General features: G+C 38.0%; 1 protein-coding gene across 7 annotated transcripts in view; it reads left to right on the top strand.

Annotated features, from left to right (window-relative positions):
• Positions 1 to 15,915, top strand: part of APP (amyloid beta precursor protein) — a 275,416-nt gene that overhangs the window by 42,332 nt on the left and 217,169 nt on the right. For 6 of the 7 annotated variants that reach the window (XM_065876966.1, XM_065876968.1, XM_065876967.1 and 3 more), the window contains exon 2: positions 14,408 to 14,575. In XM_065876966.1, coding sequence (XP_065733038.1) covers positions 14,408 to 14,575 — 168 coding nt within the window. Of the gene's footprint in view, positions 1 to 14,407; positions 14,576 to 15,915 lie in introns of those variants that run through there. The other variant, XM_065876969.1, reaches the window with a different exon arrangement.

The raw sequence follows: 15,915 nt of genomic DNA, 5'->3' as shown, positions 1-15,915 counted from the left end.
TAAAGAGCAAGGCAGATCTCACGTAGACAGTGAAGTAATCCTCATCTTGTTTGAATTTATGTAAAAAAAAAAAAGGACTAGGCTGCTTGTTCCACCTACTTGAAGCGTTTAGACATTATCTTTACTCCAACAGAGAAAACTCAGATGAATACTTACAGGTAGTACCATCAACTGCATCCTCATAGGAGCAGCACCTCACAATATTATCATTGCTGCTTTCCGATTGCTTCCGTGTAGATCATATCTGGGCCCCCAAACAGCCCTCTGGGTTCTGTCCTCACTTAGAGATAAAGAAACTAAGACTCAGATGTTGTGTCACTGCAACTGACATTAGAAGTAAGACTCCAATGTTTCTGGCTCCTGGCCTTCTATTGTTTCTGCAACAATTTTTTTATGTAGCTGAGAAAATAGAAATCAAGTCTTCACCGCTACCTTTCTTCTGAATTATTTTCTCCTCGTGTTGTAGTTCCTAATAGCCTTTATTCTGATAGAAAAGGCAATTTGAATAAATCTTATTGTGAGTCTTAGGGCTTTAGAAATGGAAAGCTTCTTTGAGAAGTGCCTTGGTGCCTTACTTAAGAAGGATAATCTATCCGTGCTTATCAAGCAAACAGCCTGAAACTTGAACCTTGAGTGTTCTTTAATGTTATAACCCTGGAGGAAGAGAAATAATCTTGGTTTACCCTACAAGTGATAAGTTAACAGTAAACACTTGGAGCAATGAGCAGGAATGCTGTTTGAAAGTTATCGTAGATTTTTCACATAAACTTAACCTTCTCTCTGATTTCTATTGTGTTTGCAAAGCAGTTTTCTCCTATACCAAAAAGTCCCAGTAGCAAAAACACAGAAAAGGTAGATAAGTAAATATTATGCAACTTTGAAAGGACATAAAGGATAGAATGTACGTATCCTTTCTGCTTATCAGAAATAAGATAATGTTCTCTTCCTGAAATCATTCTATCAGTATTCTAAAAACCTTAAATTTGGCATATAACAGCATGCTAGCTGTCTCTCAACTGCTCCGCCCCAGGCTAGTAGGAAATCTGTTGGAAATGACTTCCTAGAGTGTTTAACGGGGCTCTGAGGTTCATGTGAGTACCCCTCATGCCCCTGAGAGCTGCTCTTGAGATTTTAATATACATTGAAGGACAGCATTATATCTTAATTTACCTGGAAAATGAACATCTTTGTAGGGGTCTTCAACCTTAGGAGTAATTTCATGGCATTTTAGTATTAGAAATTATAAAGATATTAAGGGATATGGATAGTCTGGAATGTACTGGGCCCAGATATGGTTACTGCCTGCCTCATTGAAGCCTAAGACTATGAATTCCATTAGCCACCTCTCCTCATTTTAGTCTGTCCACCTATGTCAGTTTCACAGTGGCCTGAAGCCTGAAACATAGTTGAGGCTGTAAAGGAAAATAGGGGTGACTTTTTGGGCTGACAGAGTAAAGAAGTATGCTCTTTTTTCCCCTTGTCCAAGTAGTATGGGCTCTAAGATAAGGATGTATGAGTTTGGCCCTACCGTACATGTTCTAATTAAATGATGATCTGTCTCCATTTATAAATCCACTTCTTCTGGAAGCTTGTTTTCCATTTATTTCCCTCCTGCCACTTGTTCAAACACTGTTGTCTTCTCCTCTCCATCCCGTGATCCCTTGGGGCTCTGTTTCTTCTATGCTGTATACATCACAAATGGGTCAGTATTGTAGTGAGTAAGTGAAAGAAATAAAGAGAAGGAAAAAAGAACTAAAAAACTGTAAAATTTGCACTTATTTGTATGTTAAGCATAAGCTTTATGCTTTAGAAAATCCATTGTAGTGCTATAGATAAAGTGCTGTTGATAAAGTAAAGGTCCATTTGAGAGCTGTGGCATTAGATTGTGAAGAATATGACACTGCATAAAGGATAAAGGCTAAGTGCACCTGCCAGGTGATGAGTGAGGTACTGCAATTATGTCAACATCCAATATCTCATATTAAGAAATGAGGGAGGGGGCACTTCCCTGGTGGTCCAGTGGTTAAGACTCCGTGCTCCCAATGAAAGGGGCCCAGATTTGATCCCTGGTCAGGGAACTAGCTCCCATATGCATGCGGCAACTAAGAGTTGCATGCCACAACTAAGGAGCCCATGAGCCACAACTAAGAGTCCACATGCCTCAACTAAAAGATTCTGCATACTGCAACTAAGACCCGGAGCAGCCAAATAAATAAATATTACAAAAAAATAGAAGTAAGGGGAATCACCCCAGGAATAGTCCTAACAATTTAGCTTGCAAATTATGTGGTGATAGTATTCCAAGGCAATAAAATAAATTATATCTAGAGCTCATAACTATTCCACTTACTTGGCTGTGTCTAAGCACTAAGCTCAGGTGACATTGAGGCTTTAACTTTGGGACTTGTTTGGTGCCACCTGGGTGAAATCTGGTATGATCTCAATGTGAGGTATCAAATGACAGAAGTACTCGACCCCACATTCCAGAACTACATGTGTCCCCATTTCTCACCCCACCCTCTTCTCTGCACACACATCTACCTCTCAGAGAGAGCTGGGTCTGGGCTATGTGTGGCAAGAACCCATTGCTTGTGTTCCATGGATTTCAACAAGTGCATACTGGTTGGTGGAGTGTGATCTTAGTGGCTTGAGTATTTGGTGATGAAATTTGCATGTCCTTTGCTGGACGAAGTGTAATTAGAATAAGATGTATTCACACAGCCACATGTAAAATGTGAGCAGGAGTGTGGTCTATTTAGTAGCATTACTGTTTTTATTAAAGTATTTCCTTTTAAAAACATATTGAGTGACAGATATACAGAACAAACTAGTGGTTCCCATTGGGGAGAGCAAAGGGGGGAGGGGCAATCTAGGGGTAGGGGACTAAGAGATACAAACTATTATGTATAAAATAATCTACAAGGACATATTGTACAACATGGGGAATATAGCCAGTATTTTACAATAACTATAAATGGAGTATAACCTTTAAAAATTGTGAATTGCTGTATTGTACACCTGCAATTTATATAATATTGTATAATACAGCAATTATACTTCAATTTAAAAAAACAGAGTGAAAACAAAATACATTTAATTTTTTAAAACCGATGCACTTAAGCAAATTGTTTATCACTTACAGAGGTATAGAGAAAAAGAAAGAAAAATTAAGAAGCCCACAAAATCAGTCACATTTAAAGATAGCAGTCGATTGCTGTCTTCTTAAAAGCTTCAGTGCATGTGTTTGGAGCACCATCTTATTTCCCCCCAACTCAGACCTTCTTTTCCAGTTCTAGGAAGTAAAACCAAGAGAGTATGGCTCACCATGCCCTAGCTGAGCCATTTTCTTATCTGATCCCTACCTCATTGAATACATGAAATAGCAAATATTTGTTAGATTTCTGAATATCAATTTGCTGGTTTGTGCTAGTTGAACTAATTGAAGTCCGTACTTTCCAATAAGAAAGGCTGAGAGGAAGTGATAAATGTGCAGTGAGATTAATGAAAGACAAATGGGTAGTATGTTGACATAAATGTAATTTATTGTTGTGTTGTAAATTTTGTGCTGCCTTATGTCTGACAGTCCAGTAGAAATATAATGCAAGCCCCATATATCATTAAAATGTTTCTAAGAGCCTCATTTTAAAATGTAAAAAGAAAATTAGTTGTAATAATATATTTTATTTAACCCAATTATCGTTTCAGCTTATAAAATTATTAATGAGGTATTTTATAATGTATCTTTCATACTAAGTCATCAAAATCTCAACTGGAGATTTTTCATTGGAAAAATTTGATAGAATGTATAAAATTTACAGTCAGAAGGTAGATTTGCTTACCCAAGTTGTTATCAACGTGCTTTAAAGTTTTTCATTAATAAGGTTGAGTAATCGTTTTTTTAATTTAAATTTACATTAATTACAGTGAACTCAAGCGAACAATTCAGTTCCTCAGTTGAACTAGCTAGTGCTAACCCTCGTTGGACAGTACAAGTTCAGGGCGCACGGCAGTATAGTCAGCCCTGGGTATCCAGGTTTGGCCTCCAAGGAATGCATGCTGTGTACCACTTCATTTTGCTTAAGGTACTTGAGCATCTGGGGACTTTGGTAGGGAGGCATGTAGGGCGGGGGCTGGGAGGGAGGACCTGGAGCAATTCCCCTCCGGGTACTGAGGGACTGTATAACCTTTTTCTTGAGAACCAAGTACTAAGACCCATAGGCTAACAATAGAAAAAGTAGAAAAGCAGATTTTCTGGGAGACCAGTGCCTCAATACGCTGGGTGGGGATGACATCCAGGTTCTGAGAGGAGAACCCAGCTGTGAGGGTTTCACACAAAATACGATTTGAGCGCAAGATCCTACTGCTTAAAAACGTTTGGAAACTGTTAACCTCATCTACGTCCCAACCCAGTTGAGCAGGTGACCCCTTCTGAAACCCTGATGGCTGGTTATCCATCCATTTAAGTGCCTCCTTGAGGCTTTTCCTTCCCAACAACTGTTCGTCACTGGTTTCCTGTTTATAGCTTCTTCCTTGTGAATTTCCTTCTAATGTCTTCTTCCACCCTTATTCTTTCCTATGTTCCTTAGAGTCTTCCGATAAAATTGTGTTTACCTCCAAGGTAACCTTCCTTTAATTTTTTAATGTTTATCTAAAAATGTGAGTACATCATTCTAGATGTGATTTAACACAGCAAGATTTCCCATGATATTTAGGGCCCTGTATTTGTAAAGCATGAGACTGCATTAGCTTTTTTTCTTTTCTTTTCTTTTCTTTTCATCTCTTAAAACCTTTGGAACTTTTTCTTATGAAACAGCTACACAGCTATGCCTTTCCTGTCCTGTACTACTTCAAAGAATTGTTTCAGGCAAAATATAGGATCTTGTGTATACTTTAAAAATTCAACTTGAATTTTTACCTTCTGAAATAATCTTGAGCCCTTATTCTATCACTTAGTACTTTACTTATTCCTGGCAAATACGTGCCTGTATTAGTTTCTCTTGCTATAAATAATGCTGCAAAGCCACAACCCACCCCAAAATTTAGTGGCTTAAAATAATAATCATTTTTATAGCTCACAGGCCTATGGGTCAGCTGATCTTGGCTAAGCTTGGCCAAATTTGATAGAAAACAGTAAAACTTAAGAAACTGAATATGTATAAATTGTCTCATATCTAAAGTGGAGAGGAGTAATAGAATTTGATTTTTGTGTGTTGCATTATGTGCTGAATAATAGCTTATCTGCCCTAGCTGTCAGAACTAATGGAAATCATACTGGAAAATAGTTCAGTTGTTACCATCAAATTTCTTTACAGAGAATGCCGTTCAAACCAGCATCCCTGAGGACCCCAATTTCCACATCCTTCAGCTTGTTAGCAATATGACTTAAGTGCAGTAACTCTACAGTGAGATTTTTAGCAAAGCACTGTCATTTGAAATTTGCTCTAATTGCTCTCTACCTATAAACTCTGTGTGTGTATGTGTTTATTACTATTAACACCACCACTACATATTACACAGGTGGCCATATATAGTAGGTATATATACAGGGATATGCATACATAGGTATATGTTCATTGTTGAGAAATTAGAGATTAAATAAGGCAGGCCTTGAAGAACATGTGTTCACAATTTGGAATGTTGGAGATTCTGGACCCCTACTTTGGTAATTCAATTTGCTGTTTCTGATTTAAGGAAAGAACTAGTTTAAGAGAAAGTTTTTTGTTTTCATTTCTGGGGAGGTTTCTTAAAGAGGAAGCTACCAAATGTAACTAGATGTTAACATCTAGGGATTTAAATTTAAGACGTGCAGATTAAACATTTTTTAAACTGGATTTGCTTCCCCTTTACTTGGTCTAAAACTAATTTTTTAAGAACCAGTAACAAAGAACTGCAAAATACTACTATCGTCAGGGGAAAAAGTTATTTGAAAATAATATTCCAGAATTGAAAATAAAAAAGCTTGAGAAGTAGTAGCAGGAATGCCACCTGGTTTAGTATGAAAAAAAGTAAGCATGGGTTTTGGAGTAAACAGCCTTGATTAGACTCTTTGGCAGGTTTTGAGCCCCTCTGATTATCTAAGTAGATGTGGAAGTGAATTATCTAGGTTCTTCTGAGTCAAAGGAGATAATGAAGGGAAAGGCCTAAGTAGATGCTTCAGTCTTTGCCCTTAACTCTTTTCCGATCTCCATGTTCACATGATCAAGCCTGATGAGATATAACAATATTGAGAGAGTCAAAATAGTATAAAGATCATGATACTGTATGTTTTTGTATGTGAAACATGCCAGTAAAACTACAAGACAGAATTAAAGAGATAAACATCAAAATGATGTTGAAAAGAATTTGACTGTTACCAATGTCAGAGCACAATAAACACAATTATACATGGTCTAGTATATATATGATGTATATGTGTATATGCATGCAGTTAGAATATAGAACATTTACTGTTTAGGACTAAATGGGCATTAATTGGATCAAAAACGATAGGCAAAGAGTTCATCATACATGAGGCTCTGTTTTTTTTTAATTCCAGTATTATATCTGTTCTAGGCAGTGGGCATCACTCTTTCTTGGGCCTACCTAAATTCATGCTTTCAACATTGGTAATTAATTCCACGAGTGTTGAATAACAAAGGTTTCTATTGGGAGAACTGATTTTCTACTGTGTACCAGCAGCAAGAATTTATTTACAGGCCTTTGTTATGAATTGGAAGAAATTTGGGGTCAACTTTAGAATATCTATCCTTTAAGCAGAAAAAAAGCTTCATACTGTCAAATGGCAAAACTAAAACAATTTAATAATGAGTTTGTTGTCCATTATTCAAAGGAAGACAGTCCATGGGTTGAGGGAATACAGTGCCTCATAAGCAGTAGATCACTGTTCTAATGGGATTTGGGACAAGAGCGCGTCTATAGAGCTTTAGAAGGGTCAACACTGAAACGGCATGATTGTCTAGGAGGTCGGGAAGGGAATCTCCTTATAAGGCTAGCAGGTCCTATTTTTAGGGTAAATCAAGCTAGCTAGCTTAAGCTGAGTTGGAGGATTGTGATTGGTTTGTTAGGATTTCTTGACAGGTGTGTTTACCTTACGTGCAGGCTGGTATAGGTTTAGATTTGTGATGTGGACCACACCACTGGGATGGCCTTCATTTTTGGGGTCCCAGTATAAGAATTAGCTTTATCAATATTAACAGAGGCCATGGATCCATCAAGGAGCTCTAACTTGTCATTTGAAGCCAGGTCAACAGTGTCCCCAAAAGAATGTCAAATTTCAAGGAGTGAAATATGTGGATTAACTCTCTGAAAGGAATGTTTTCTCTCTTCACTCACTTTTTTTTTTTTTTCAATTTATTTATTTACTTTTGGCTGTGTTGGATCTTCGTTGCGGTGCACGGGCTTCTCATTGTGGTGGCTTCTCTTTGTTGCGGAGCACAGGCTCTAGGCACGCGGGCTTTAGTAGTTGTGGCATGCGGGCTCAGTAGTTGTGGCTCACGGGCTCTATAGCACAGGTTCAGTAGTTGTAGCGCACCGGCCTAGTTGCTCCATGGCATGTGGGATCTTCCCGGACCAGGGCTTGAACCTGTGACCCCTGCATTGACAGGTGGATTCTTAACCACTGCGCCACCAGGAAGGTCCCATCTTTTGTGGCACATCATTTTTAGCCTGAAACTCGAGCTCTGAAATAATTGTGCAGCACCTAATGGATGTGAGGAACATGGCCGCCTCTCCACACAGGGAAATTGAAGCTGTGTACAGTTTCGGTAATCACATTTCAGTTTTCTGTATGCTTTGATTAGCTCCTGCATTCTTTCTCACCACAAATACGTGCACACACGCACAGGGGCAAAACCTTGGAAAATTACAATTTTCCATTTTAATTTGAGAGCCAGCCTGGTTGCATCAACGAAACCTTGATGGTGTAGGTCCAACACCCAGCTCTGCCTCTTCATAATTCTGTGGCCTTGGACAAATCCTTCAGAGCCTTTTCCTTCTGCTTAGAGTTGGGATGGATGATTTTACAGATCCTTTCAGTTCTGTGATTCTGATTTTAATTTCAGTTCTCCTCTGTTAGAGATAAGATGGGCAATTTCAGGTGTTCTGGTTCTGCTTAAGTTTTGTTTTGTTTTGTTTTTTGGCATTTAAAGGAAAGCCCTACAGATAGTCTTTTCCTTTTGAGAATGAAAATTTGTTTATGTTAAGGATTAAGTGAGGTACTTTATTTGGCCTTGAAAGGGGTTCACACTCAAATCTTGATTGTGATTCCACAGAATAATTACATTGAAAATGGAATATTTGAATGTTTTCAAAGCATTTTCATGGGGTATAATTATATTATGCCCAGGCTAAGGGGAAATTATTTATGTGAGGAAACCAGAGCTGGAATAGAAATAGCATCGCTGTGTGCTTTTTAAAAGATACTCACTATACGAGAAACTGACCCTGAGGAAACTGTGAACTGATTAAATAGTACCAAATAAGTGACTATATGAGGCCAGCTATTCAGACCAGGGAGAAGTTCGTTTAAATGCAGAAACAAGATGGTTTTCATTAGCCACAAACCTTAAAGTTACATAAATCCACAGATGCACTGAGCTATGGATCCGTGCCTTCTCCTTGCCAAGCAAGACTTTTCAGCCAGTGAAACAGAGAGTTCCTTGTTCCCTTTCCCTTTTAGTTGGGACCGTGTGGGGAGGAATGTTGCCAAGCCAGCTCTATAAGGAATTTTGATCTCCTTGATGATAATAAAGAGAAACTTTTTGGGGAAAGGGAACACCCAGTTTGAAAGACAGCAGGAGAACTTGTTTGAGAAGCTGCTTTTGCGCTTGTAAATTGCATTGATTCTAGGTGTAGGTTCGGGGTCACCTCTGCAGATTGGCCCAGATTAGGTATATATGTATATTTGTTTATTTTAATTTCCCCTTAAGCTTTTGGAAAGCCGTTTTCTAGCTAACTTGCTTTTGAAAAGTCCATTTTCACTTGAGTAGCTTGTCTATATAGTATGAGCCTAAAATATTCTTCTGGCCGCAAACGGTTGTTTTTAAAAGATTGACAGCATTTATAGGTGTAGTGTTTGAGTCTCTGTAGTTCAGAGCATTCTGTAAATAGCCTGTTGTTTTTGAGGCAGTGTGTGCATGTGCCATTGTTTCAGCCAGTTATTCTGCCCGTTGTCACTGAGCACTGTTTTCCCATGGGAAAGCATCTCTGGTCTATGATGTCAGTGCAAAGTCATTCAGGTTACAAGAATTATCTTCATCTTCAGTCTCTCAGAAATGCAGGGACCATGAATGGCCATTTATAGCAGGGTGCCAATCTTTTAGGTGTTGTCTTGGATTTCTGCCAAGTAACCTTAAGTTACCTTAGATAGTGTTAAGATGAAAACAACATTAAAATGTAATAGTTATTTAAGTGGTTATATTTCCCATCCACTAAAGCTTTTATATTTATTTTTATTAAGAGAAATGTTTTTTGTAAAGTTAGGAATAATTATCTTTAGGATAACTTTGACAGGGTATGCATTTTCACTGGCTATAAATAACTTACTCTAAGACTGAAATATTTAAGTTTTAAGAGCATCTATTTTAACACGTCCTGAATAGGACCTTGTGTATGATGTATTAGGCCACTTTTTGAGGCTTCATTCAGAAAAAAGGGATTTGAATAAACCTGTTGGGCCCTTGGAAGGCTAAGTATTATCTTCCATGTGACCACCTTGGCTGGTGATGGTTTCCTTCTGGATGAATGCCAGGGAGTGGGCTGCTCCTAGCAGCTAGGCTTTGTTTCTTAAATGGGTTATTTGATTCCAGTAAGGATCCTGGGTTGTTTGTCTTGTTTTAATTAACTGAGCCAGGGATATGTTTCTTAAAACCTGAAATTCTTTGCAGGTGGGCTTCATTAAGAATAGAAAAGCTTCTGGTTCAATCTGTTATCTCCCAGCACCTTACTCTGATCTGGTGTTGGCTCGGGAAAGAATTTTTGCCCAAGAAACATGTCTTTGTGATTGAAGTATTTATTTGTGAAGGGCCTCTTGTAATGTCAAATGTAACAGATACATACGTACAGCCAGTTTTATAATTTCTAGCATAATAAGTTACCCTAAGTATTGAGGAATCAAAGTTTGAACTATTACACAGCTCCATTCTAAGAAAACAGGTCATGTTAATGATCATACTTATTTTTTTAAGTTAATATTAGATCTCATCTGGTAGAAAATCCAAAAGGAACTGAAGCATCTGTTTTCTTGTCTTAGCTCCCATTGTCAAAAGGAAGAGATCATAAGGCAATTAAAGATGTTTTCCAGTAATTTATTAGGGCCATAATCAATTCATTTGAAGGGAATGGGAGAAAGATTACCACTATTTGGTAGTTGGAACATACAAACAGATGGCATCAAAATAACTGTAAAGTTAAGAAGACAGAAGGATAACAAAGTGAAGAATGGAAGAAATAGAAAGATGTTAAGAAGTCAAGCTAGGAAACAATCGAGAAACAGTTGATGTGTTTGTCAGGTAGGGTGACCAGTTGTCTCAGCTTGCTGGGGAGTCTACCATTTTTAGCACTAAAAGTCTCACATCCTGGAAACCCCTCAGATCCAAGCAAACTGATCGGTTATCTTATTGTCAGGGTAAGGACTTGCCTGACTTACTGCTTTGTCCCCAAAACTATTGGGCCAACCCAATACATCAGTGCCTAGAATGTGTTACATACTCAAACTTACTGAATGAAGAAATGTTAGCCGCTGTCATTTGTTATTGTTGCTGTTGTTATATTGGAGTTGCCTCTCAGCAGCTAGGAGGTAAAAGCATGCAAACACCAAGACTTCTTAAAGTAGGTAAAAGAGAAGCAATGGCGTAATCTTTAGGAATGTCTTATGCTGTGGAATTGAAGGATTTTGAGTTAGTAATGGGATACTCAGGAAAATAAAGAGAGCCAGGGTAGTTGATTGCGACAGAAGCCAAGGGAAAAGACTTCCAAGGAAGAATTCATGTATGGCAAAGAAAATGAAAAGTGACAGGTATTGAAGAAAAAGGCTTTCCTTTCTCAGGAGGTTGTATGTAACCTTTGAGAAAATTGTTCGGATGGTAGGAATGTAAACCAAACTGCAAGGGTCCTGAGAAGCAGGTAAGAAGGTGGTATCAGTGAGTGTTTAAATCACCACCTGCTAGAATTTGTTGGAAGTAATGGGAAGATGACAGTTCCTCTAGAGCAGAGGCAGGCAAACTATGGCCCACTGGCCAGATCTGGCCTACTGCCTGTTTTGTAAAGAAAATTTTATTGTAAAGTAGCCACACTCATTTCACATATTGTCTGAGGCTGCTTTTGCATAGCAGCAACAGAGTTGATTAGTTACAAGAGACTGTAGGGTTCACAAAACCTAAAATATTTACTCTCTGGCCTTTTACATAGAAAATGTGCTGACACCCTCCTCTAGAGGATAACAGAATGGAATGAGGTAATTTTTGTCTATTTGCTTTCTTTCAGTAGAGGAGATCAGAGCCTATTTGTGGATGTATTATGGAGCTGGAGAAAAGGAGGAACTTATTGGATATCTACTGCTGTGTAATAGGTTACCTCAAACCTAATGGTTTAAAACAACAAACATTTACTGTCTCAGTTTCTGTGGGTTGGGAATTTAGGAGTGTCTCTCTTGAGGTTTCAGTCATGTCAGCCAGGGCTGCCATCAGATGAAGGCTGATGAGGCTGTAGGATGTTTCCCAGCTCACTTACATTGCTGTTGACAGGAGACCTTGGTTCCTCATCACCTGGGCCTCTCCACAGGACTGCTTCAGTGTCTGTACAACATGGCAACTGACCTCCTCCACAGCAAGTGATCCCAGAGAGCAAGGAAGAAACCCTAGTGCCCTTAATGACCATGCCTTGGAAAACACATATTTTTGCCCTATTTTATTTGTTGCTACAGACAAATCTTGATACATTATGGGATGGCCGTGACGAGAGCATGAATCTAGGGAGTAGGGACCATTAGGGGTCATCATGGAAGCTGGCTACCATGGGGAAGAGAAATTGGTACTTCATTGTTCCTTGAGGGGAGGATATAATGAAGGGCCTTTGCATAGACAAGGAGATAGTAACTATGGAACACACTGTGGAGAGTCAGAGGTACAGAGAAATGTTAAGATGGTGGAGGTAGAATTTATTCAGCAAAATAAATACCAACAGTGGTAAAGGGTCATTAGTCCCTCTGTTCAGTTAGGGATAAGGCCCCAAGATTCTAAGACTGGAAATCTTTGGGACAGGAATAAATTTGAGCAGAATAAAGTGCAATGGGGAATGCAATGGTGATTTCATTATTAGATTTTAAATTCCTCGATAATGGAATTTAAAACATGGGCAAAGCCCATATTTTATAAACAAGTACATTAATAAATTTTATATATTTATCTATATATTATAAATGTATTTTATGTCCTTCATTGCATCTAAGATAGGGCCTTATCTATAGGTATCTGATCATTATTTGACTTTTTCGCAATGTTATTATCTTATTACTTACTTCAGTAAAATGGATAAAATTTATATTCTGATTTTGAGGATCAAAGCATTGAATTTTCTCTTATTCCCTCAGGAAAACTGTGAAACTAACGTTTATGCAACATTCTGCTTAGGCTGCTTCTTTGCATCTCTTGGAGAATGAGCCTCTCAGTTTCTGGCTTGGAAATTGCAGGTGGTGGGCAAGGCCCCAAACTGGGGAGTTGAGGGGTCCTAGCTATTCTGCTGACGATCCGATACTGTGGCCTCAGCTGCTGTTTGTTACATCTGGCAGCAGAGAGGTAGAATTTTACTAAACATGCCATATAAAGTAGAACTAGAAATGCAGAAAATGTTACATGAAACATGGTTTTAGAGATTGTGCCAGCAGCTTTTGCACTCAGGTCTATGATAGGTCTCAGCTAGGTTCAGTACAAGATTATTTTTTTTAAAGGACAAAAATCCTCTTATGGATTTATGGACAAAATATATATGATGATGACTAGAACGGACAGATGTTTGATCTATTTTTACATTTCTGTGGGGGGAAGTGTCAGGAAGCTATTTCTTTAACTGAAATCTCTTGGTGTAATTTTAGTGTTGTTTTTTTCCCTCCTGTGAACAATTTTTAGAAATGATACAAGTTATTATAGAATCACCCAGTTCTCCACTGCATGAATGGCTTCTGTTGGAAGTTAACTCTTCTTAGCATGGATCTCACACATTTCCTCCGAAGCTAGATTTAACAAGGGAGGGATTACTTTGCCACCGTGTCTTTTGATACCTTGGTTTCGCATAACACTTGCACTCCTGTGGATTTATTTTTCATCTTTTGCTGATTTTTTTTTTCTTTTTGAGCTATTAAGTGAGGTAGTATGGATATTTCAGAACTTCCATTTTCCCTTTTAAAAATATTTATATGGGGAATTTCCTGGTGGTCCAGTGGTTAGGACTCAGCTCTTTCACTGCCTAGGGCCCGGGTTCAGTCCCTGGTCGGGGAACTAAGATCCCACAAGCTGTGCCGTGTGGCAAAAAAAATATGTATATATTTACATGAATGTAATACTGGTGGGCACAAGGGTTTGGAAATACAAAACGGCACCCATTTCAAAGTTATTTTGGCAAAATGGTGTGTTGCCTGCAGTGGTCATAGCTAAGACCTGTTGAGAGCTTGCTACACAGTAGGTGCTCTGCTGGACCCTGGGTGAGACTTGTCACCTCTTTGCAGCGTAGCTGAGGAGATGAGACACCAGCAACCTTACTGTACTCTTCAGAGCTGACAGAGTGATAACCAGAGAATGTTCTGGAGAAAACTGATGGAATGGCCAACATATTCATTCATGTTTGTGCTTGGTAAATTCTACAGTAATTTTTCAGTCTGAAAAGTTATGAAGTTGTCACTTGCTAATTAGTAAAGCGCCACTGATACCATGCCCTCAGCTCTGGGAGGTGACATACAGCATTACTCACAGAGCTGGTCACCATGCAGGGACTTGGCATTGTTCTTTGTGTGAGTCACTTGGAGGTTATTATGAGAATATGGTTTCCTCCAGAGTGATTCTATTTATTTCAGAAAAACATCTGATTTTATTGTCAGGACCTTGCAGTAAGCAAAATGGATAAACTTGTCAATGAAATCTGCCATGGGGGAAAGGTATAAGCTTTTCAATGAATAAATTCTTCTCAATACTGCTAATTTCTTCATTTCAATGTTAAAAAACCAACACTGTATTATATGTGGTTGGAGATGTCTGTAGCATACATAATGCTTAACCCAAAGGAATTCATAATTGAGAATTAGGAGGAATAGAACTATTTTTGGCATTGCTCCAGGCCACGTTTCTCTTTACAGCCCTTCCCCCCAGCCTCCACCCCAGAGCTATGGATTTTTGTAACTAACCAAAACTTACTTTTTCAGGTGCCCACTGATGGCAATGCTGGCCTGCTTGCAGAACCGCAAGTCGCCATGTTCTGTGGCAAACTGAACATGCACATGAACGTGCAGAATGGCAAGTGGGAGTCAGATCCATCGGGGACCAAAACCTGCATTGGCACCAAGGAGGGCATCCTGCAGTACTGCCAAGAAGTAAGTCTCCGCTGGTGGCCAGCGGTTCATGTTGGGTCACATGCACGTTTTTTTAATTTAATTTCTTTTACGTTTGTATTTTATCTCTTGCAGTGAATGTCTTGGTTCCTAATGATTCACCATACCATTAATGTATTTACTTGCTTTACCCTACAGTATGCATAAATATTTTAAAAATTATGTCATATAATAACCATCAATAAACCAACTGAAATATAATCTTGTATGTCAGATATACTTTAATTTAAAATAAAAACGAGAAAAAACTGAGTAAAGTTTAAGATACCTTGGCTCTTCCTTTTATCTTTAGAGTATATCCCACTGTGGCTAATGCAAAGTATTGTGTTTAACAGTAACTAGGAATTGGGAGATTGGGATTGGCATATACACACTACTGTATAGAGTAACTAATAAGGACCTACTGTATAGCACAGGGAACTCTACTCAGTACTCCGTAATGGCCTGTATGGGAAAATAATCTAAAAAAGAGCGGATATATGTATATGTATAACTGATTCACCTTGCTGTACAGCAGAAAGTAACAGAACATTGTAAATCAACTATACTCCAATAAAAAATTTAAAAAAATAAAATTAAAGTGACTAGAATTAATTTTCTCTATGTTACCAATTTGATATATTTTAGTTCATTTATTTGTTTATATTTAATTTTAGTTTTTCTCTCCTTATTTTTACGATTTGAAAACCTAAAACATTTACATTGTTAAAATATTGAAATAAGAAGTTGCACTCCGAAATCTCACTTGCCATCCATCCTCTGTTAAAAAATATTTTCATCATTCTTGATTTATCCTTCTTGAAAAAGAGAGAATTTATATTTTTCCTTCTTCTGCTTATACAAAAGGTAGCTTACAATAAGCACTGTTCTGTATTTTTAATATAACTTTTAGATCCTGGAAATCACCCCCTTGCCATTTGTAGAGATCTTCAGCCTTTGTGTAATTTCTCCTAGTTTTCTTGCTATTATTGTATAGGGTTTTTTTAAAAATTAATTCAGTTTAAAATAACTGGAGTCCAAGGCATTTTGTCCCACATTTCTAGACAGTTATATATTCCTACAATATGTGGCTTTTTGTGTTTTAAGAACATTTAAAGGAATTAGTCTTACACCTCTTGGCAAAGCAAAATTTCTTACCCTACATAAACAATGGATAACCTGGCAACATTTCCTTTGTTGTAATCTTTTATGTACAAGAAAATTTTCTTTAGCCCTGTTGGATCCAAAATGAGTGTTTAATGAAATATATATCTGTGTGTGTGTGTGTATATATATATATATTTTTAACATATACATATATGCCCACATGTATTTTTTTTTTT

The sequence above is a fragment of the Phocoena phocoena genome, chromosome 4, assembly GCF_963924675.1.
Source record: "Phocoena phocoena chromosome 4, mPhoPho1.1, whole genome shotgun sequence".
NCBI lineage: Eukaryota > Metazoa > Chordata > Mammalia > Artiodactyla > Phocoenidae > Phocoena > Phocoena phocoena.
Note: the sequence above shows the minus strand (reverse complement) of the source record. Positions and strands in the feature narration are given on the sequence as shown.